Genomic DNA, 19,745 nt, shown 5'->3' with positions numbered 1-19,745 from the left:
TCCAGTTGCGGCCACCACGACGTCACTGCTGGTCAGGCCCCCAGAGCCAGCGGCCCCGCCACCGGCCACCCCAAACACCACCGCGCATTCCGCCCTACCGCGCCGGTGCTGCGGGAAGGCGCAACCCGGGCTACAGGGCGCCAACACCGCCCAGCAGCTGACAAGCAGCTAACAAGCAGCTAAACTTACCAGGACTCCCTACTCCCTACTCTCCATGAGCCCGGCAACACACCCGCCTGACCGCAATCCCAATCGCACGACACCCCTACCCCTCACCCCTCACCCTGCAGCCGTGTCACTGGCTCAGACTGTCATATACAACGTCCTCCACCCAGTGCCAATACCCTAGCTGCGCCTACTGCTCCTATCGCTGCTGCCCCTGCTGCTGCTGCCCCTGCTGGTGCTGCTGCTGCCCCGGCAGCGCTGCCGCCGACAGTGCATTCAGCCGCTGCGCCAGACTGCCGCCCCCTCCCCCTCCACCTCCACCTCCTCCGCCCCCGCCGCCGCCGCCTCGTACCCCTGCGCCGCGACTGCCGGCTGGCCCGCGGCGGGCGGCTGCGGCTGTAGCCGCCGGCCTGCTGCGCCCGCCGCTGCCTCCCGCCTCTCCGCCGCCCACGCCTGCGACCGCCCTCAGCGCCACCCCCGCCCCCAGCCCCTCCCCCACCTCCACCTGCGGCCGAGCCGCCACACCGTAAACCTGGGTCGGCACCAGCACGGCCGCAGCCGCCCCCTGCTGCTCCTCCGCCGCCACCGCCTCCTCCAGCGCCGCCCCCGCCGCCACATGCCGCGCCAGAGCCAGCGCCTCCGCCCCACTGCCGACCACTGCCAGCTCCTCCCCGTCACCCTCGTCTGCCGCCTCGTCGGCCGCCCCCTCCCCGCGCCCCGCCCCGCCTGCGTCTCCCCCTGCGGCCGCCATCCCCACCGCCTGCCGCCCCTCGTCCCCACTGCTGTCCGCGACGTCCACCACATCCACCACATCCACTGCCGCCTCCCACTGCTGCTGCTGCTGCTGCTGCTGCTGCTGCTGCTGCTGCTGCTGCTGCTGGTCCAAGTCAGCACCGGCAGCATCGGCAGCGGTTGCGGCTGCGGCTGTGGGTGCCGGCTGCCCCGCGCCAGGGCCCAGGCGCGACCCGCCGCGGGGGGTGAGGGGTGGCGCCGCGCCCGAGCCCGTAGCCGCCCCGGCGCCGCCAGCCGCGCCGCCGCCGCCATTGCCATTGCCGCTTGGGCCTGCAGTGGCACTGCCCCCTCGCCGCCCCTGCATCTGGCCCTGTCGGCCGCTGTCGGGCCGCCGCTGCTTTGGTTGTGGAGTGGATTTGAAGAAGTCGGTGATGGACGCCTGGTAGCGCCGCGCCGCAGACAGCTCCGAGGCAGTGGGGGAGCAAGGCCGCGCCGCCGCCGCCGCCGCCACCAGCACCGCCTGCACGTCTGCAGGCGACACCTCACGCCGGCTGCCCGCGCCGCCTGGGCGGGACACGGGCGTCGCCGCCCCGCCACCGCCACCGCCACCACCACGGCCACCACCGCCGTCTGCCGGCGCCGCCGCTGACTGCGCCGCCGCCCGCCGCAGCCGCGTGGCCTGGCGCACCGCCGCGGCGCTCTGGGGCGTGCCCGCGGCGCCCCCGGAGGTGGCGGCGGCGGGCCCTGCTGCTGCGCCTCCGTCCGCCGCCTTGACGTCGTCGTCGTCGTCGTCTTCGATCAGGACACGTGCCGCCGCTCTGCCGCCTCCACCTGCGCCGACCCTCTTAAGGCGCTGCAGCGCGCCGCCGGGCCTGACCGCACCCGGCGTGTCGGGATCCTCCTCCTGCTGCTGCTGCTGCTGCTGCTGCTGCTGGCGGTTGTGCGGGTGGTGTTGCTGGTGGTTGCACTGGTTGTGGTTGTGGTGTTCGTCCCCACTGGCGTCGCTGTCGTGCAGGAGCGCCTCCTCCGAGTCCGCGGCAAGACCCGCACTGGCGGCAGCAGCAGCAGCAGCAGCATGTGCGGCCTGTGCGGCCTGTGCGGCGGCGCGGGTGCCACGTGCCGGCGCAGTGGCCGCGGCGACGGGCCGCGCCTGTGTGGGGCCGGCAGCCCCTACCTTCTCCTCCTCCTCCTCGCCCTCTTCCCCCTCCTCGTCGCCCTCTTCCCCCTCCTCCTCCTCCTCCTCCTCCCCCTCCTCCTCGCTGCCCCCCTCCTCCTCCTCCTCCCACTCCGCCTCGTCCTGCTCCAGCGGCGGCACTCCGGGGATGGGCGGCTCGTAGCCGTCGGAGGAGTTGTGCACCGCGAAAATGGCCTCAGCCACCTGCAGGGGAAGGAGAGGGGGAGGGAGAGGGAAGGGGAGGGGGAAGGGGAGGGACGGGTGGTAGCGGCGCAGCGATGATGATGACACACGGGCTCGCCACGTCAGCAGCCAGGAGACAATCCCCACTGGCGCCAACCCAACTCCACTACCGCCACACACCCGGCACTGCACCTCCCACCAACCTGCAGCACCCCCACCCCTCACTGGCCCTCACGCACTCTTCCTCACCACGCGGCCGGGCTTGTGCCGCTCCGCCTTGCGCTTGTTCTCGCTCATGCTGAGCCGCTGCGCCGCGGCGATGACGTCGCGGTACTTGCACAGCAGCATCACCAGGAAGCGCTCGCGGTCCGTGTCCAGCAGCGTCAGCAGCGCCGCCCTCCGCACCGAGTCGCGCACCTGACCCGTCGCGGCGTCCAGGCTGTGGGTGTTGGTGCAGGGGGGGGGTGAGGGTTGGACGGGGGGGGGAGTGTGAGAGGAGGCCCGGGAGGTAGGCGGGTGGGAGGCTGGGAGGGTGGGCGGGCGGCTGGGAGGGCGGGTGGGAGCACGGGGGCAAGGGTTTGTCAGTGCTCACTGCTCAGCCCCAACTGAGTGAAGAGAGCACCTCCCCCGCATGGGCTGTAGAGGGGGGAGTTGGAGGCGGAGGGGGCCCGGGGGCGTCCTGCTAGGGTCCTGCCAGGCTGCTGGCAGCAGCAGGTGCCGTGCGTGTGCGGTCCCACGGTAGGGTTCTCGCACCCTGACTTCAGCCAGCCTTCACCCCCGGCCCCCTGGCCCAGCCCCGTCCCCTGACCCGGCCCCACCCCCCACCCCAACCCCCCGCCAGCCGCCCCGCCACTCACTCGTCGTACGCCCTCAGCTTGTACCTCAGCACCCGGTGCAGCTTCTGCGTCAGCCCCGCCGCCAGCCGCCGCCGGAAGTGCGACAGCGCGTGGTACAGGAACAGCCGGTCCACACACTGCCCGCCCGCACTGAACTCCACCTCGTCTGGCAGGCGGGAGCCGCCCCCCGCCTCCTCCTCCTCCTCCTGCTCCTCTCCCTCGTCGTCTCCCTCCTCGTCTCCCTCCTCGTCTCCCTCCCCGTCCTCGTCCCCGCCCTCATCCCCGGCATCGGCGTCGGAGTTGCGGCTGCGCCGCCACTGCCGCTGGCTGCCGGCAGCGGCGCCGCGGCCGTCGGAGGTGGAGGGCCCCGCGCCGCCGCCGCCGCCGCCGCCGCCGCCGCCGCCGGGTCGGGGTCGGTCCACGGGGTCTCCCTCCAGCTTGATGGAGTGGACACGGTGCCGAGCCCTGCGTGCATTCGTGTGTGCGTGTGTGCGTGTGTGTGTGTGTGTGTGTGTGTGTGTGTGTGTGTGTGTGTGTGTGTGCGCGCGCTGTGTGTGCGTGTGTGTGCGTGTGTAAAACGCAAGGGGGGCTGCGTGTGTGATCTAAAGAGATCCCCCTGACAGGGGGAAAGGCACAACGCGGCAGACGCGGCGCCGCAATGCACACGGCCCGCAATGCACACGGCCCGCAATGCACACGGCCCGCAATGCACACGGCCCGAAATGCACACGTCCCGGAATGCACACGCCCCCCACACACATGCCCCCACCCACCGACTGGAGTTGCAGATTGTGCAGGTGGGGCCGGCATCCAGGTCCCTGCGTGCGTGTGGGGTGGGGGTGGGGTGGGGAGGGCTTTCGAGGGTGGGCAGCAGGTGGTCAGCACGGGTGGGCGTGGCGGTGTGTGTCGTGTGTACGGCCACAGTTCTGGTGTGCGGGTAGGGGCATGGAGCCGGCAGGTGGGCGGGTGGGCGGGTCGGCAGTCCTGCAACCGTCAGCCACGCGCGTGCGCTTCCGCCTTGTTTCCTCTTGACACGCACACACTCACACGTGCCCCTGCCCTGGATACTGTATCCCTGACCCACAGCAGCGCGACAGTTTCCTTACGGGAATGGTTCTAAGTTCACCCCCTAACTCACCCCACATCCGCCCTCCCCCAGCGCCCCCCCTCCCCCAGCGGCCCCCCTCCCCGCCGCCTCCCCCCCTCCCCCCAGTGTGCCACCCACGTGCCCAGGTGTCCATGCAGGTGCTCCCAGTCCTCCGCCTCCTCCGCCGCAATGTCCGCCTGCACCGCCGCCGCGCCGGCCGCCCCGTAGAAGTCCAGCGGCGTCAGGCCCTTGATCAGCAGGCGAGGGTAGCGCTCCAGCGTCCTGACAGCAAGGGGGGGTGAGGTGAGGGGTTTGGCAGCGTTGCAGCATTGGGAACAGGATACAAACAGGGGAATCAGGGGGAGGGGGTGGGGAAGGGGGAGGGTGGAAATGGAAGGGAGCGGCAGGGGCAAGGGCAGAGGTGAGCTGTTGAAACGGGGAACGCGCAGCGTCTTGATTGCACACACACACACACACACACACACACACACACACACACACACACACAGCTGTGTGAGGTGAGTTCGGCTACGATCAGCGGGCGGGCTATTCGGGTTAGGAGTGCCTGGGAACGTTGTAGGACACTCGCATGGGCTTGCACCCTTGGGATCGTGTGGACACTAATCCCCACCCAAGGTTAGTTAGATGGGCGTAACAGGTGCTTCGGGTAAGTATGGTCTCGGCTCGGCAGGTCGGTCGGCTGCGGCAAGTATACTCTGAAGGTACTCCGCGGCCGTAATTCTGCATTGCATACACTGTCCTACGCGTAATGGTTTCCTTGTGCTCTTTAGCACACACACAGGCGCTGTCGCGCCCCACAGCTGCTCCTCACTTGAGCAGGCCGTGTTTGACCGAGGCGTTGACCCAGTGGAAGGACAGCGTGGAGTACCTGCGGGGGGGGGGGGGGAGCCGAGGTGGGGCTGTTGACACCCCATACCCCAGAAGGGCAGATGACACAACGGACAAAGCAAGCGGCTCTATGGGGTGCGAAGACCCCTGGGCCGGCAGTCAGACGCGGGCGGCGCGGGGCGGGCTGGGGCCGGCAGCCGGGTACGCGGCGCGCCTCAGGCGGACAGGCGTACAGGCGTACAGGCGTACAGGCGGACAGGCGGACAGAGGTCTCCGCTCACCGCGCGTGCGTCAGCCGGTCCTCAAACTGCCTGCGGGGGTAGGCGGGTCGGGCCGGGGGCGGGGGCCGTGTGCTCTTGAAGCAGAAACATGGGGATGGGTCTGGTCGGGTTGGGTTGGGGTCGACCGGGGAAGCCGGCATGTCCCCCTAAGTACTACGGCGCACAACAGCGCACCGCCGGGTGTCGCACCGCTCCTGCCGCACACCCCCACATCCCTCCCCATTCCACAAACCCCTCCTCCCCACCTCCCTCCCCCCCCCCCACCTGGCCGCTGCCCGCTGGTCCATGCGCTCCTGCAGCTCCTCGCCGCTGCGGCCGGACATGACCAGCCCCAGCGCGCGGCACATCATGGGGGTCTGCGGCGGAGAGGGAGGGAGGCAGGGAGGCAGGCAGGAAGGGGGGAAAGGTGTGTGCGGCCCGGCGGGTGGCGGGGAGAAGCTAAGAGTGGGTGGGTATGGACGGTGCAAAGGCGGCACAAAAGCCGCAACACGAGGTAGAGGCCACACACACACACACATACACACACACACACACACATAAACACACACACACACACATACATACACATAAACACACATACACACACATAAACACACGCTTTCTCGCACCCACCACCCAGCGCTTGAAGTTCTCCAGCTCGTCCGAGTGCAGCCGACCAGCCACAGGGGGGGAGTGGAGCAGCGGGCCGGGACCGCCGCCGCCGCCGCCGCGCCGCCCCCGACCTGACCGCCCGCCGCCACTGCTGCGCCGCCGACTGTCTCTCTTGTCGTTGCTGTTGCTGCTGCTCTTGCCCCGCTTGCGCACAGGCGTCCGCACCTCCTCCTCCCCTTCCTCCTCCTCTTCCTCTTCCTCCGAGCTGCGCACAATGAAGTCGTTCAGGCTGTCGTCATCACTCAGGAGCTCCTCGTCGCCGTCATCCTCCGCCGCCGCCACCCGGCCGGCGGCTCGCCCGCGCCGCCCGCGGCCGCCGCTGCCGCCGCCGCCGCCGCCAGCGCCCGCGCGGCGACTGCCTCCGCCGCCGCCAGCAGCTCCGCCGCCTCCACCAGCAGCAGCCGCGTCGCCGCCGCCATCATCGAAGGGGCGGCCCTCCTCAATGGCAGCGTGGGGGTCGTCGGCGTCTCGCTGGCCGCGCCACGTCCCACCACCCCCGCTTCCAAACATCCCTCCTCTGCGGCCCCGGCCTCCTCCTCGTCCTCCACCCCCATACAACCCTGTACCGCCCCCATACGCTCCCGTGTTGACGCCCCCTCCTCCTCCTCCGCCTCCTCCTCCTCTTCCTCCTCCTCCTCCTCCTCCTCTTCCTCCTCCTCCGCCTGCAGCCGCCGCCCCCTCCGCCTCGTACTCGTCGTCGGTCAGCGCCAGTGCCGCCTCCTCCCAGTCCTCGCCGCCCTCGCCCTGCAGACCCGGGTGCACGGGCTGACGCAGGCGCCGCCGGTCGCCACCGCCGCCACCACCTGCAGCGGCGGAACCACCACCACCACCACCGCCGCCGCCGCCGCTGCGTGCCGCCGCCGCCTGCTTCTGCTTCTGCTGCTGCCGCAGGGCGTACCCATACACACCGAATATGCCGGGGTCGGGTTCCACACCGCCGCCCCCCTCCTCCTCCTCCTCCTCGTTGTCGTCATCTGACGCCAGGTCAATGACCTCCCCGCCCGCGCCCTCGCCCTCGCCCTCGCCCTCGCCGTCCTCCTCCTTGACTGCGGGGCGGGCAGGAGGCAGGGGCGGGGGTGGGGGGTTGCACGGATGCGGAGCAGTCATGGAGGGGGTGGGGTGCGGGCCACAACCCCTCGGGACTGCCTCCCCAGCGGAACCAGCCAAGCCGCCATACCAGACCAAGGCACCACACCAAGGCATCAGCCACGGGGCACCAGACCAAGGCATCAGCCACGGGGCACCGGGCACAACACGGTCGTGCACACACAACGGTGTGCTGCCCCCACTGCCCCGTGTTCCCCCATGTAGGATCCCCCCCCCGCTTACGCACGCTTCGGCACCACGCACCCGGTTACGCTTCCACCCACCTACGCCCCCTGCCCCGCCCACCCGCCCACCCGCCCACCCGCCCTCCCGCCGCACCTGCCGCCAGCGGCCCCAGCAGCCGCCGCCTCGCCCGCTCCTTGAGCTCGGCACTGGTGACCGACTGCCGCACAGCCCGAGCGCGCCGGGAGCCGCCGCTGCGGCCGCTCCCGGGCTCAGCACTCGCCCCCGCCTCCCCCGCTGCTCCTGCTGCTGCTGTTCCCGCCGCTGCGCCGCCGTCTTCATGGTGCTGGTGCTCCTCTTGCTTCACCCGCCCCACGTTCTGGTCCTGCCCATCCCGGTCCCCAGCCGCACCCGCTGACAGGCCGCCGGCACCGCCGCCGCCCGCCACCACCGCGGCCTGCTCAGCAGCACCACCAGCGGTCACCGGCGCGGAGTCCGGCCGCCGCAGACGGCGTCGCCCGCCGACCGCAGCAGCAGCAGCGGCATCCCTGTCCGCCGCCGGCTCCTCCTCCACCTCCACCTCCACCTCCACATCGCCATCTTCCACCCCCGCCCCGGCCGCAGCCCCTGCAGGCGCGGCGGCTGTCGCAGCAGCCCTCCTCACACCACCAGCCCCACCCGCCACCTGCCCCCCAGCCGAACGGCCGCCACCACCACCGCCGCCACCACCACCGCCGCCGCCGCCGCCGCCGCCGCCGCCGCCGCCGCCGCCAGCGGCCTCGCCGTCCGACTCGCTGTCAGAGAACTGCAGTGCCGGCCTGCGCCGTGCAGCCGCCGCCGCCGCCGCCGCCCGGCCACGGGCAGGCCGCTGCTGCTGCTCCTGCTGCCCCTGCTGCTGCTCCTCCGAGTCCTCAACCAGGTCCTCCACCTCCTCCTTCACCTGAGGCGGCTTCGGCTTACGGCGGCCGCCGGCTGCCACTACAGCAGCAGCGGCCGGTGCCGCCGCAGCCGGCGCCGCGGCAGCAGCCGGTGCCGCTGTCGCGCGGGTGCTGCGCGTGCTGCGTGTAGGCCGCGTCTGTGCGGCATCGGGGGCAGCGCCGGAACCTGCAGCTGCAGCTGCAGCTGTGGCGGCGGCGGCCTGGCGCCTGCCCCTGCCGCTGCTGCCGGCGGCCTTGCTGCCCGGTGTGGCCCGCGTCCGAGTCAGCGTGGCGCCTCGCCGGCTCCTGCCTGTGCGGCCGCCGTCGTCGCCGCTGTCATCGTTTAAATCCGTCTCCTCCTCCTCCTCCTCCTCCTCCGAATCCGCGCTCCACGCCAAGTCCTCCTCCTCACTTTCCGACTCGTCCACCGCTGACTCCGACTCCTCGGATGTCTCCTCCTCCGCGTCAGCGCCCTCCTCCTCCTCGGACTCCGCCCAATCCGGGTCCTCCGCGTCCCCGCCCTTGCCCCGGCCGCTGCCCCCGCCCTTGGCCTGGGCCGTGGGCTTGCGCGCAGCCCGGCCGACTGCAGCTGCCGCTGTGGCTGCTGCCGTGCCCTTGCGGCCGCTGCCGCGCTGCCGCTTGGCCGGCGGCGGCGGCTCTTCAGAGTCCTCCGGCTCAGAGACCACCTCCTCTTCCTCCTCCTCCTCGTCCTCCTCCCCGTCCTCAGACGCCTTGGCGGCGGCCGCCCCTCGCCGACCGCCAGCCGCGGCCGCGCCCCTGCTCTTCCGAGCAGGTGACTGCTTTGGCCGCTGCTTGGGCTGCTGCTTGGTCGGCTGTTTGGTCTGCTGAGACTGCCGTCGTGTAGACCGCGGCGCGACGGCCGCCTCCGGTTTGCTGCGCCCGGCCTTGCCCCGCTGCCGCTGCCCCGCTGCCTTCGCCTTCTCCTCCTCCCCTTCGTCGCTATCGCTCAGAGTAATGACACCGCCATCCGCCGCCTGCTCGCTAGCCGCGGTGCGCCTCTGCGCTGCCGCTACCGCCGGTACCCTTGCAGCGCCGCCCGCTGCTGCCGCCTGGCCTCCGCCTCCCCCTGCGCCTCCCCCTCCCCCTGCGCCTGCTCCGCCTGCCACTCCGCCTGCTCCTCCGCCTCCGCCTGCTCCTCCGCCCCCTCCGCCTCCTCCGTTCAGCCGCCGCCGCTTGGCCACGAGCTCGCCCACCGGCAGGTCGTCATCCGAGTCGGAGGCGGCAGCGGTGCCGCGGACGTCGGGGCCGGCTCCGGGCTGGGAGGGGACAAAGATGGGGGGAGGGGGGGGGGGGGCGGGCACGAGTAAGGTTCCGCAGAGACCCTTGGTGCGCTCAGGCCATGGACAGCTACGGGCCAATGGCCATGTCTCCTGAGGAGAATCGTTTTACCTTGACGATGCCCAGCGGATTGCGAGCGGCCGCAGCGGCCGCGGCAGCGCTCGCGGCAGCGTAGACGCCCGAGCTGTAGACGCCCCAGCCCTGGGCCGCAGCTTCAGCATCATTCATGATGTCATCATCAGAGTCATCAATCATTACTGGCCGTCGAGCCCGAGATTCTTTGTGACCCGTCATTCGGGCAAGGATGCGCGCCAAACCTAAACAGTGAGGAACGTGCTTTGCTCTTCTGACATCTCCAGAATGATATGCTATGCTCAGCTCCTATATTGATGCGCGTTGAAACTGGCAAGGCAGAAGCTGGTGAAATCCATGGTTCGGTCGCCAAGCAGGAGACTAAGGGACCTCGTGGTCATTTGCATGAATTATGGGTGTTTGTACTTGTCAGTTTGCTCGCGATGGCTTGAGGGCTCGTCAAAAGGACCTGCTAGCCGAGCGTGCCATGCATGCTGCGCCGGCGACTAGGCGTTGGCAACCCCAGTTCGGGGTTCCTCTTCTTAGGCAAACGAGCAGTGAACCCAAACGGCGAAGACCTTCAAAGGTTCCAAGGCTTCAAGTTTAAGCACTCTTCCAATTGGCCAGCGTACAGCACCAAGCACGGCCAAACTGCCCACACTACCTAGTGCCGTACTGGCGCGCATTCCGCACTCTTGCCACCACCACACAAGCGCCTGCGTCTACCCCGAACACCCCAGTGCAGCCCGGCACACTCTGATGACGCCGCGCGCATGGCGCACACAGAACACACGCACATGCACACACACGCACACACACTTACGCACACCTACACACATACACATGTACACACACGCACACACACACATGCACACACACACAACCTCACACACACAACCCACCCACGCACTGGACGCCAAGCCAGCACAGTGCCGCCTTCCTCCCGGCAAGCACACCGCCGCCACCTGCTGCTGCCTACCTGCCGCTACCGCTACCGAGCCTTCGGCCGCCCCGGCAGCCGCGCCCGCCCCGCCGCCCGGCCCTGTGTCCCGGGCGGCACCCAGTCCACCTGGCGCACCAGGATGCCGGCAATGGCGGGCCGCCGCCGAGACGGCGTCCAGATCACAGCCACCTGTGGCCGCCCGCCGCCCGCACTGCCGCCGGCGGCAGCACCGCCGCCACCGCCGCCGCCGCTGTACCTGTACTGCTGCGCGTATTGCTGCACATACTGGTGTGGAGGTGGGGCTCCCAGCTCTGCGGCGGTCGGGTGCGGCTGCGGCAGGTAGCCGCTGCGGGGGCTGACCAGGCCGCTGCCGCCAGTGCCGCCCAGCAGGCCGCCGCCGGAGCCGTAGCTGCCCACTGCGGCGGCGGCGGCGGCGGCGGGTCGGCGGTGCAGGAAGCGCTGCACCCAGGTGCCCCGGGCGCCGCCGCCGGGGCCGCCGCCCGCGGTGGTGACCACACTGGGCGCGCCGGGGGACGCCGGGGCCCCGCCGTACCTGTAGCGGCTCCAGTGGCGCCCCGTCCTGCGGGCTGAGGTGGGCGGGCCGCCGCCGCCACCGCCGCCGCCGCTGCCGGCCGCGCTGTCAACGCCCCAGGACCCGGCCGGGCCCTCGCTGCCGGCGTCACTGCTGGCGCCGCCGCCGCTGGGCCGGCGCGGCCGCTGCTGCTGCCCGCCTGGCAGCACGCCGTACTGGTAGTAGTGGCAGTACGGCTGAGGGTGGGGCTGCGGCACTGCAGCCGCCGCAAACCCTCCCCCGCCGTCCCCAGCGGCCCAGCCCTCCTGCGGTACCGGCTGCGACTCCTGCATCGGCGCGCTGAAGCCGCCCGTGCCACCGCAAGAGGCGCGCATGCCCGACCCAGCTGCCTGCGCCTGCGCCTGCGCCTGAGCCAGCTGCTGCGCGCGCTCACGCAGGTGTGCGCAAGCGGCCTCCGCCGCCGCGGCCGCCGCCTCCGCCGCCGCGAGCCGCTCCTCCACCTCCGCCCGCGCCACCGCCTCCGCCGCCGCCTGCATACGCGCCAGCTCCTCCGCCTGCCGCGCCGCCGCCGCCTCCACCTGCGCCGCCAGCGCCTGCGCCCGCATGGCCTCCACCTCCCCCCGCACGCCCTCCGACCCCGCCTCCAGCCGCCGCCGCAGCTCCGCCAGCTCCTCCCCCCGCCGCAGGTACTGCACCTCCAACACGCGGTGCCGCTCCCGCAGCTTCTCCTCCCCGTGCTGGGTCACACGCTCCGCCGCGCGCGCCGCCGTCGCGGCAGCGGCCGCCTCCGCCGCCGCCTGCCGCAGCACCGCCACCTCAGCCTCCGCCGCCGCGGCCGCTTGCCGCAGCCGCTCCGCCTCGCCCTCCGCCTCCCGCCGTGCCGCCTGCGCCCGCTGCGCTAGGGCCAGGCCGTCCTCAGCGGCACGCAGCCGCTCGCCCGCCGCCGCGCCCGCCTGTGCCGCCTCGGCCGCCGCAGTCTGCAGCTGCCGCTGCAGCGCCGCGGCCTCCGCAGCCGCGGCGGCGGCCGCCTCCTGCTGCCGGCCTAGCTCCTCCTCCAGCGCCGCCACGCGCTGCTGCAGCCCATCCACTCCTTCCTCCTGTCCCCGCTCCTGCTGCTGCTCCCGCTGCTGCTGCTGCCCCGCGTAGTGCTGGTGCTCCAGCGCCTCCTGCGCCGCCTCCAGCTCGGCCTCCAGCTGCGCCAGGGCGGCGTCGCGCTCCGCCACCGCCGCCTGCCAGGCCGCCAGGTCGGAGCTCAGCACCGCCAGGACCGCCGCCTGCCCGCCCGAGCCGGCCTCGCCCGACTGGGCCTCGCCCGACTGGGCCTCGCCCCAGCACGCCCCGCCCGACTGGGCTTCTGAGTGCACGTCCGAATGCGCCGCGCCCCCGCCGCACTGGGGCGGCAAGGGGCGGGGGCGCTCCAGCCGCGAGGCGCCCGCGTGGGAGCCGGCTGAGCCGCTGGATGCCGACCTGCGGGGGCCGGGCGGGCCGCCGGGCGGGCGTTGCAGCAATGCGGGTGTCACCGGATGCGCGAGTGTGCATGTTTGCTGATTACATCAAAAGGGAAGAACGCACACACACCGCATGCGTATGTGTGTGTGCGTGCATATGCACAAACGCTGGTGGTCACCAGCAGCCGTAGCAGACCTGCACTACACCGCAACAGCCCGGGCCATGGAGCCATGGCGCCCGGGCACACCCGCCCCGGCGCCCGGCCCATGCCCCGACCCCAGCGCCCACCTTATGGGCGACAGCTCCGCCGGGTGCTCGCCTGCCGCCGCCGCCGCCACCTCCCCGGCCGCCTGTGCCTGCTCCTGCCGCTTCGCCAGACTGCAAGCCCACAGGCGATGGGGGAGGGCCGGAGGGGGGCAGGGCGCCAGCGAGGACTGGTGTCAGGAGGGCACAGTGGCCTTGTGGAGGCATCAGCATAAGCGCTGTGCGCATGACGGGCACGCACACGCAGACCCCCACCCCACGTGGGGCCGCACCGGCTCCGCCCCGACCCGCACCTGTCCCGCATTCTCGCCATCAGCTCCACCAGCCCCTTGGCCGCCACAGAGCCCGGAGGCGCCCGACACGACCAGCCGCCGCCGCCGCCGCCGCCAACCGGCGTCATGCCGCCGCCGCCGCCGCCGCTGCCGCCGCCACCAGGCGAGGCCGTGGTCCAGTCGCGGCGCGGCGGGCCGTCCGGCCGGCCCGGCGTCACGAAGAACCACTGCTGCTGCTGCTGCTGCTGCTGCTGCTGCTGCTGCTGCTGCTGGAGCGGGGAGGCGCCGGGGCCGCGCCGGCTGCGCTGCCGGCGGGATGTGTGTGAGCCGGGGGCCGACATGGGTGTGGAGTCCGGCCCGGCTGCGGCCCAGGCGGGGGGCAGGTCGGCGCCCAGGCCGTCGTGTGGCGCCAGGCCGTCGTGTGGCGCCAGGCCCTGCTGCCGCGCGATGGATTGCATCTGGAGGTACAGCCTGAGGTGGTGGGTGGGGGATGAGCGGGTGGGGAGGCGCGTGGGGGCCAAACACACAGCGGCTCAAGGGCATGGGCGTGATCGCGGACGTGCGAGTGTGCGCCTGGGTGCGCAGCGTGGCACGCGGTCGGCCTGCCTGGGGTCCTTGACAAACAGGAGGGTGCCACGCCAACTCCAAGATTCCACCCTGGCGAAAATTCCCAAATTACTCCACATACACGCACCCTCCCTCCCTCCCTCCCTCCCTCCCCCCCCTCCCTCCCGGCCAGCCGCGCTCACGTGCCCAGCAGCTCCTCAAAGCGGCCCAGGCGCTGCTCCCGCTCCGCCAGCCCCTCGCTCAGCTCGGCGTTGAGCACCAGCACGTCCTCCCACTGAGGTGGGGGGGGGGGCAGCAGGAGCGGGCAGGAGGGGGCGGGGGGAGTGTGTGTGTGTGTGTGTGTGTGTGCAAATTCCAGCCCAAACTATATCAAACAGGGGGCAGGAGGGGTGCGGCAGGAGGAAGGGCGGGGGTGTGCAGTGTCTAGTCCCGGCACAGCAGGGCGCAAACAGCACTGCGGGGAGGGGTTGGGCTCTGCAACGCGGCCAGTAACGGCGAAGAAGCTGGCTCGGCAAGTGCCCACAACAACGCCCCGCTTCCCCCACTCCCCGCAGGGCTCCCGGCGCCCCCAGCTCCGCTCCCTCCGTCCCCAGCCCCGGACCCTCCGCCCCCAGCCCCGGACCCTCCGCCCCCAGCCCCCCAGCCCCCCCCCAGCCCCGCTCCCTCCTTCCCCCTGCCCCCCCTGCCCCCACCTGGCTGGCCACCGCCGCGCCCTCCATCCTGGCCTCCTCCAGCTGCCGCCTCAGCCCCGCCTCACTGGCCAGCCGCCGCGCCACCTCCGCCGTCAGCACCTCCAGGTCCTCACTCAGCACCTCCACCTGGCGCCGCAGCGAGCCGGCACTGGCAGCAGCAGGAGCAGGCGAGCCGCGCCGGCTGCTGCTGTTGCTACTGCCGGCGCCAGCGCCGCCCCTGCCGGCTGCAGAAGCGGGGGAGGCGGCGTCGCCGCCGCTACCGCCATGGCGGGCGGCGCCGGCCGGGGAGGCGGAGGGCGAGAGGCCAGCTGCTGCGGCGGCGGCCGCGCGGACCGCCGGGGAGGACAGCAGCACGTGGCAGCGGGCGGCGGCGGGGTTGCGACACAGCGTGCCGGGCGAGGACAGCAGCAGCAGCGCCGAGTCGGGCACACCGCTGGGCCCGGCGCCGCTGTCGGCCGGGTGCGGCTGCAGCCGTCGCGGCGTGCCGCGCGCCGACCGGCGGCCGGGCGTGCTGGCGGCGGCGCCGGCCGGCGAGCCCAGCAGCGCCGCCCCGCCGGCCGGCAGGAAGCCGACGGCCGAGCCGGGGTGATGGCGGCTGCTGGGCGACATGAAGGCAGCAGCGGCGGCGGCGGCGGCGGCGGCAGAGGCGGGCGAGGCCCAGCCGGCCTGGGCACAGGCGGAGGCGGCGGAGGCGCTGGGCGGCGCGTTCTCGTCCATGACGCCGGGCGCCCGCAGCGGCGAGGCCGGCGGCTGTAGCTGCAGCTGCAGGTGGCTGCTACTGCCGTAGCTGCGGCGGCTGTGGCTGCGGCTGGGCGAGCCAAACTTCGGCTGGTGCTGGAGCTGCGGCTGCCCGGGCGACCGCGGCACCGAGGCGGCGGCTGGTGCTGCCGGGCTGGGGGCGCCTGCCGCTCCAAAGGCCGTGGCGGCTGCCGCGCCCTGCTCCGGCCGCTGGCTGCTGCTGCAGGGCGTGAGGCCGGCCGCCACCCGCGCCTCGCCCTCCTGATCCTCCTGCTCCTTCTCCTGATCCTTCTCCTGCTCCTCCCCCTGCTCCTCCGTCTGTTCCGATGGGCGGCGTGCCGGGCTGCGGCCGGCGGCGGCGGCGGCGTTGTGTACGTGCAGCTGCAGGTGGGCAGGACGGCTGCACGGCGTCAGGTCCGCAGCCGCCGCCGCCGTCACTGGCAGCAGCTGCCGCCGGTGCTGCTGCGCCTTGGCCTTGGCCCACGGATCCCGCTCGCCGTCTGCGTCGCCCGGCCCTGCCTCCACCACATTGACCTGCCGCTCCCGCAGCGGCTGCTGATGCCGTTGCTGCAGCTGGCGCCTGCCCAGGCCGGCGCCGTCGAGGCCAAAGCGCGAGGCCGCCTCATCCTCGCCCAGCAACTCCCCGCCCTCCTCCACTGCGCCCTCCTCCTCCTCCTCGTCCTCCTCCTCCTCCTCCTCCTGCCGCCCCTGCGCCTGCAGCCCCTGCTGCCGGCGCCACAGCGCCTCCAGCAGCGGCGTGCTGGCCCCGGGCGGCGGCGGCAGCGGCAGTTCATACGCCAGCGAGTCCGAATCCGCGGGGCCGCCGGCACTGGAGCGAGTGCCCCGGCGTGCGGCCCACGGACCCACCAGCACCACCGACCGCCGGCCCGCAGCAGCACCGGCTCCGTCCCTGCCGCGGCCGCTGTCCACCTCTCCCTCGTCCACTTCTCCCTCCACTCCCGCCTCCTCGCCCTCGTGCATGAACAGCGGGTTGGTCCGCACCAGGCTGCCCTGGGACAGGGACACCGGCGTGCCTAGGAAGTCCGCATCAGCGGCGCCGCCGCCGCCGCCACGAGAGGCGCCGCGAGAGGCGCTGCGGGCGGCGCCGCCAAAGGACTGGGTGGGGCTGCCGCGGCGCAGGCTGCTGCCACCGCCACCGCTGACAGTGGCGCGGGCGGCTGTGCCGCAGAGCCGGCCGCTGCCCTGACCCCAGCCCTCGCCGCCCAACCCGGCCTCGCCCTCGCCCTCGCCGTCAGCGCCCAGTGCGTCCGGACCGCAATACAGCCGGGTCAGGAAGGCGCTGCCTCCACCGGCGCCGCCGCCACTGCTGCAGCCGCTGAGCGTCGCGCCGTGAGGACTCAGCGCCGCCGCCGCCGCTGCCACAGCTGCTGCTGCTGCTGCTGCTGCTGCCGCCGGCGACGCATACGCCGCCAACAGGTGCTGCATGGCCTGCACGCCGCTGCCGCTGCCGGGAGTACCGGCGCCGCTGTCGAAGCCGGCACCGTAGCAGCACACCTCGTCCTCCACCACGGTCGGCAGCGCGCCGCCGCCACTGCTGCGGCCCGCCGTGACCGTGCCGCCGAACCCACGCAGCGCATGCGGCAGCGCCGGCTGCTGCTGCTGCTGCTGCTGTTGGCTCTGCGCCTGCATCAGCTGTTGCAGCAGGGCCGCGTGCGCCTGCTCCAGCTGCGCACACGCGGCCTCCAGCGCCGCCTCCCGGCCCGCCTGCTGCCGGCGCTCGGCCATCAGGCCGCACACCCGCCGCCGCAGCGAGTCCAGCGCAGCCGGCTCACTGCCCACCCCCACCACCTCCTCCACACCCGCTCCACCAACCTCCTCCTCCTCCTCCTGCTCCTCCTCCTCCACCCCGTCCTCGCGCCCCTGCCGCCCGCTCGCCTCCAGTGCCTGTGTGCCCCCCAGCTGCAGCGCCGCCTCCAGCTGCGCCCGCAGCAGCTCGTGCTGCGCCCCCAGCTCCGCCAGGCGGGCGGCGGCGGCGGCGGCGGCGGCCAGCGCGTGATCCCGCTCCGCCGCCACCGCCGCCAGCTGCTCCGGCGTGGGCCGCTGCCGGTACGCCTCCAGCTCGTCCTCAGCCTGTGGCGTGCGGGCGCCAGTGGGCGGCGTGTGTGTTTGTGCGGTGGTGGCGGCGGTGGTGTTAAGGGACGGGCGGGTTTGTGTGGCGTTGGTGTTGGTGTTGGCGGGGATGTCCAGAAGGCAGAACGAGTGGGTCGCATGGGAATATGTGGACAGACTTATCGCGGAAGAAGACCAACTATCTCTTCCCCCTGCCGCCTCCCCCTGCCGCCATCCTCCCGCCCCGCCCCGCCCCACCTGCTCCAGGGACGCCTCCAGCGCCGACGCCTCCTGCCGCTGGGCCTCGCCCTGGTCGCGCAGCGCCGCCAGCTCCCTGAGACCCGGGGGGGGGGGGAGAGGAAGAGGAGGGGGGAGGAGGGGGGGCAGCAGGGGGAGAGGAGTCGGCACAGGGGGGAGGGAGGTGGCAAAGGGGGGAGGGGGGCCGGGGGGTGCTGCGATCGTAAGGGATGCGGAGGGGCTTGCCCGGATAGCGCTGTTAAGATAAGATGCCTTTAGGTAACCCCTCATATGACATAGGCTGCCCCCTCCCCCCCCTCTCTCTCATGCCGTCCTCCTCCCCTGCACCCCTACCGCCCCCGCCCTCACGCGTTGAGTCGGTCCACCGCCGCCGCCTGCGCCTCCAGCGCCGCCGCCAGCTGCGCGTTGAGCCGCACCGCCGCCGCGCCCTCCGCCTGCCGCGCGGCGGCCTGGTCGCGCCAGGCACCCAGCTGCTCCAGGCTCTGAGGCGCGCCGTCCTGATGAGACAGGGGGGTGCAGGAGCGGCAGCGGCAGTGGGGCCGGCAGTGGGAGTGGCAGGGGGGGTGGCAGTGGTGTCAGCGGAGCCGCGTGGGAGGTGGGCGTGGTAGTCGGGGAGGCGCTGGGCGACCAGGACAGCCTGCCGTTACGGGCCCCCACGGCCGGGCACATGCATATCCACGCATGCCATCTCGCCACCCCTTGCCTCTGTACACCCTGAACCCCCACCCCCCAATTCCCCACCCACCCACCCCACCTCCCCGCCCCCTGCCCCCACCTCCGCCTGCAGCGCCCTGAACAGCCCCAGCTGCTGCTGCAGCCGCGCGCACTCGGCCCGCAGCGCCGCCGCGTCGTCCACCCGGTCCACGTTCACCACAGCCTGCAGCGGGGGGGGGGGGCGGGTGGAGGGGTGTGGGTGGAGGAGCGGCGGGGAGGGGAGTGCCAAGGAGAATCCTCGCTCTCAGCGCCGAGTCCCACTTCAGTCACAGTCACAAGTGCTTCACCGCAGCCCGATGCTCCCGGTGCTTGCCGTCACGCAACACGACGCCGCATCCTGCCCGCCTCCCTTCCCCCTCTGCCCTCCGCTTCCTCGCCACCTCCCCTCCCCTCCTCCCCTCCCCTCCTCCCCTCCCTCTGCTCATCCTCACCCTGTTGCGCACGTTCCTGGCCCGCAGCGCGAACCCCACGGTCATCTCCGTCTCCTTGGCGCAGGCGGGCGAGGGGTTCAGGTTGGCGATGATGAGCGTCTTGGAGTTGCCGCCCAGGCAGTCCTGCAGAGGTTGAGTGTGTGTGGGGGGGGTTGTAAATACCAGCCCAAACTAAACCAAAACCAACGAAAACGAGGGGAGTGCAGGCAGAGGCGTTAGTTAGGGGGGTTGCAGGCGGGGTGCGGGGTGGGTGGGAGCGGGGTGGGTCCGATGAGTTATGCCTGGCGCACGGGTGCGAGTGCGCGTGAGGGTGCGCGTGCGGGTGCGAGGGTGCGAGTTGGGCCCCACACATCGCCATCCCGTGTCTCTCTAAGCCCCCCACCACCACCTCCACCACCACCACCACCACCACCATCACCACCACCATCACCACCACCACCACCACCACCACCACCGCCACCACCACCACCACCACCACCACCACCACCACCACCACCACCACCACCACCACCACCACCGCCACTATCACCACCATCACCACCACCACCACCACCACCACCACCACCACCACCACCACCACCACCACCACCACCACCGCCACCACCACCACCGCTACCACCCCCCGCGGTGCCCCACCTGCAGCAGGAATGTGAGTTTGGAGTCGCGGTAGGGCACCGGCCCGGCGCCCGCCCCCCTGCCGCCGCCGCTGGCGGCCAGGCGGCTAATGACCAGCGTCAGGGTGGACAGGCTCCTGTTGATGGCGGCGGCCTCGCGCTGCCGGGCGCTGGGGGGTGAGGAAGGAGGAGGGAGAGATCGGGAGGGAAGGGGGAGATGGGGAGGAGAGGGAGGAGGGAATGTGGAGGAATGAGGGCGCAGGGAGGAGGTGTGAGGAGGGAGGTGGAGGAGGAAGGCGTGTGCATGGATGCTGCGTGGGCCGGGGTGCATGCCAATGGGTGGACGCCAGTTGCCATCATCTGCCGCGTCGCGTCCACCCGCTCAGCCCCACCCGCTCAGCCCCACCCGCTCAGCCTCAGCCCCACCTGACAATGTCCGCGCCCTTCTGGGTGCGCTCACAGCCTGCAGGGGTCCATGGCGTGTGTACATGTGTGTGCGCGTGTGAGGCGCCAAGCAAGCCAACAGGAGGAACCATCCCCTTCCATACTCGGGCTACACCAATACGCCCGTTGCACCGGTCGCCACTTCATGGAGCCCACCTGCTCGCCATCCCCACCCCCTACACCGCCGCCATCACCCGCGTCTGCACCCCCTCCCCTCCCCTCCCCTCCCCTCCCCTCCCCTC

General features: G+C 72.4%; 2 protein-coding genes across 2 annotated transcripts in view; both read right to left on the bottom strand.

The window, feature by feature from the left end:
* Positions 1 to 2: 2 nt before the first annotated feature.
* Positions 3 to 9,794, bottom strand: CHLRE_01g055966v5 (uncharacterized protein). Its single transcript, XM_043059056.1, has 11 exons — positions 9,555 to 9,794; positions 7,384 to 9,421; positions 5,920 to 7,004; positions 5,572 to 5,663; positions 5,308 to 5,337; positions 5,010 to 5,066; positions 4,316 to 4,459; positions 3,864 to 3,908; positions 3,112 to 3,555; positions 2,504 to 2,693; positions 3 to 2,275 (listed from the first exon to the last, which is right to left on the bottom strand). The coding sequence occupies exons 1-11, from the start codon at positions 9,696 to 9,698 to the stop codon at positions 365 to 367; spliced, it is 6,180 nt and encodes a 2,059-aa protein (XP_042928970.1). The 5' UTR covers positions 9,699 to 9,794; the 3' UTR covers positions 3 to 364.
* Positions 9,795 to 9,892: 98 nt separating this feature from the next.
* Positions 9,893 to 19,745, bottom strand: part of CHLRE_01g055600v5 (uncharacterized protein) — a 16,262-nt gene continuing 6,409 nt past the window's right edge. Inside the window, exons 8-18 of the mRNA XM_043059055.1 lie at positions 19,486 to 19,522; positions 19,082 to 19,229; positions 18,446 to 18,568; positions 18,076 to 18,177; positions 17,649 to 17,797; positions 17,301 to 17,376; positions 14,235 to 17,063; positions 13,725 to 13,816; positions 12,997 to 13,446; positions 12,728 to 12,817; positions 9,893 to 12,457 (exon numbers count right to left, since the gene is read on the bottom strand). Of these exons, the coding sequence (XP_042928969.1) occupies positions 10,507 to 12,457; positions 12,728 to 12,817; positions 12,997 to 13,446; positions 13,725 to 13,816; positions 14,235 to 17,063; positions 17,301 to 17,376; positions 17,649 to 17,797; positions 18,076 to 18,177; positions 18,446 to 18,568; positions 19,082 to 19,229; positions 19,486 to 19,522 (6,047 nt within the window). The 3' untranslated portion in view covers positions 9,893 to 10,506. The remainder of the gene's footprint in view (positions 12,458 to 12,727; positions 12,818 to 12,996; positions 13,447 to 13,724; positions 13,817 to 14,234; positions 17,064 to 17,300; positions 17,377 to 17,648; positions 17,798 to 18,075; positions 18,178 to 18,445; positions 18,569 to 19,081; positions 19,230 to 19,485; positions 19,523 to 19,745) is intronic.

Source organism: Chlamydomonas reinhardtii, chromosome 1, assembly GCF_000002595.2.
Source record: "Chlamydomonas reinhardtii strain CC-503 cw92 mt+ chromosome 1, whole genome shotgun sequence".
NCBI lineage: Eukaryota > Viridiplantae > Chlorophyta > Chlorophyceae > Chlamydomonadales > Chlamydomonadaceae > Chlamydomonas > Chlamydomonas reinhardtii.
Note: the sequence above shows the minus strand (reverse complement) of the source record. Positions and strands in the feature narration are given on the sequence as shown.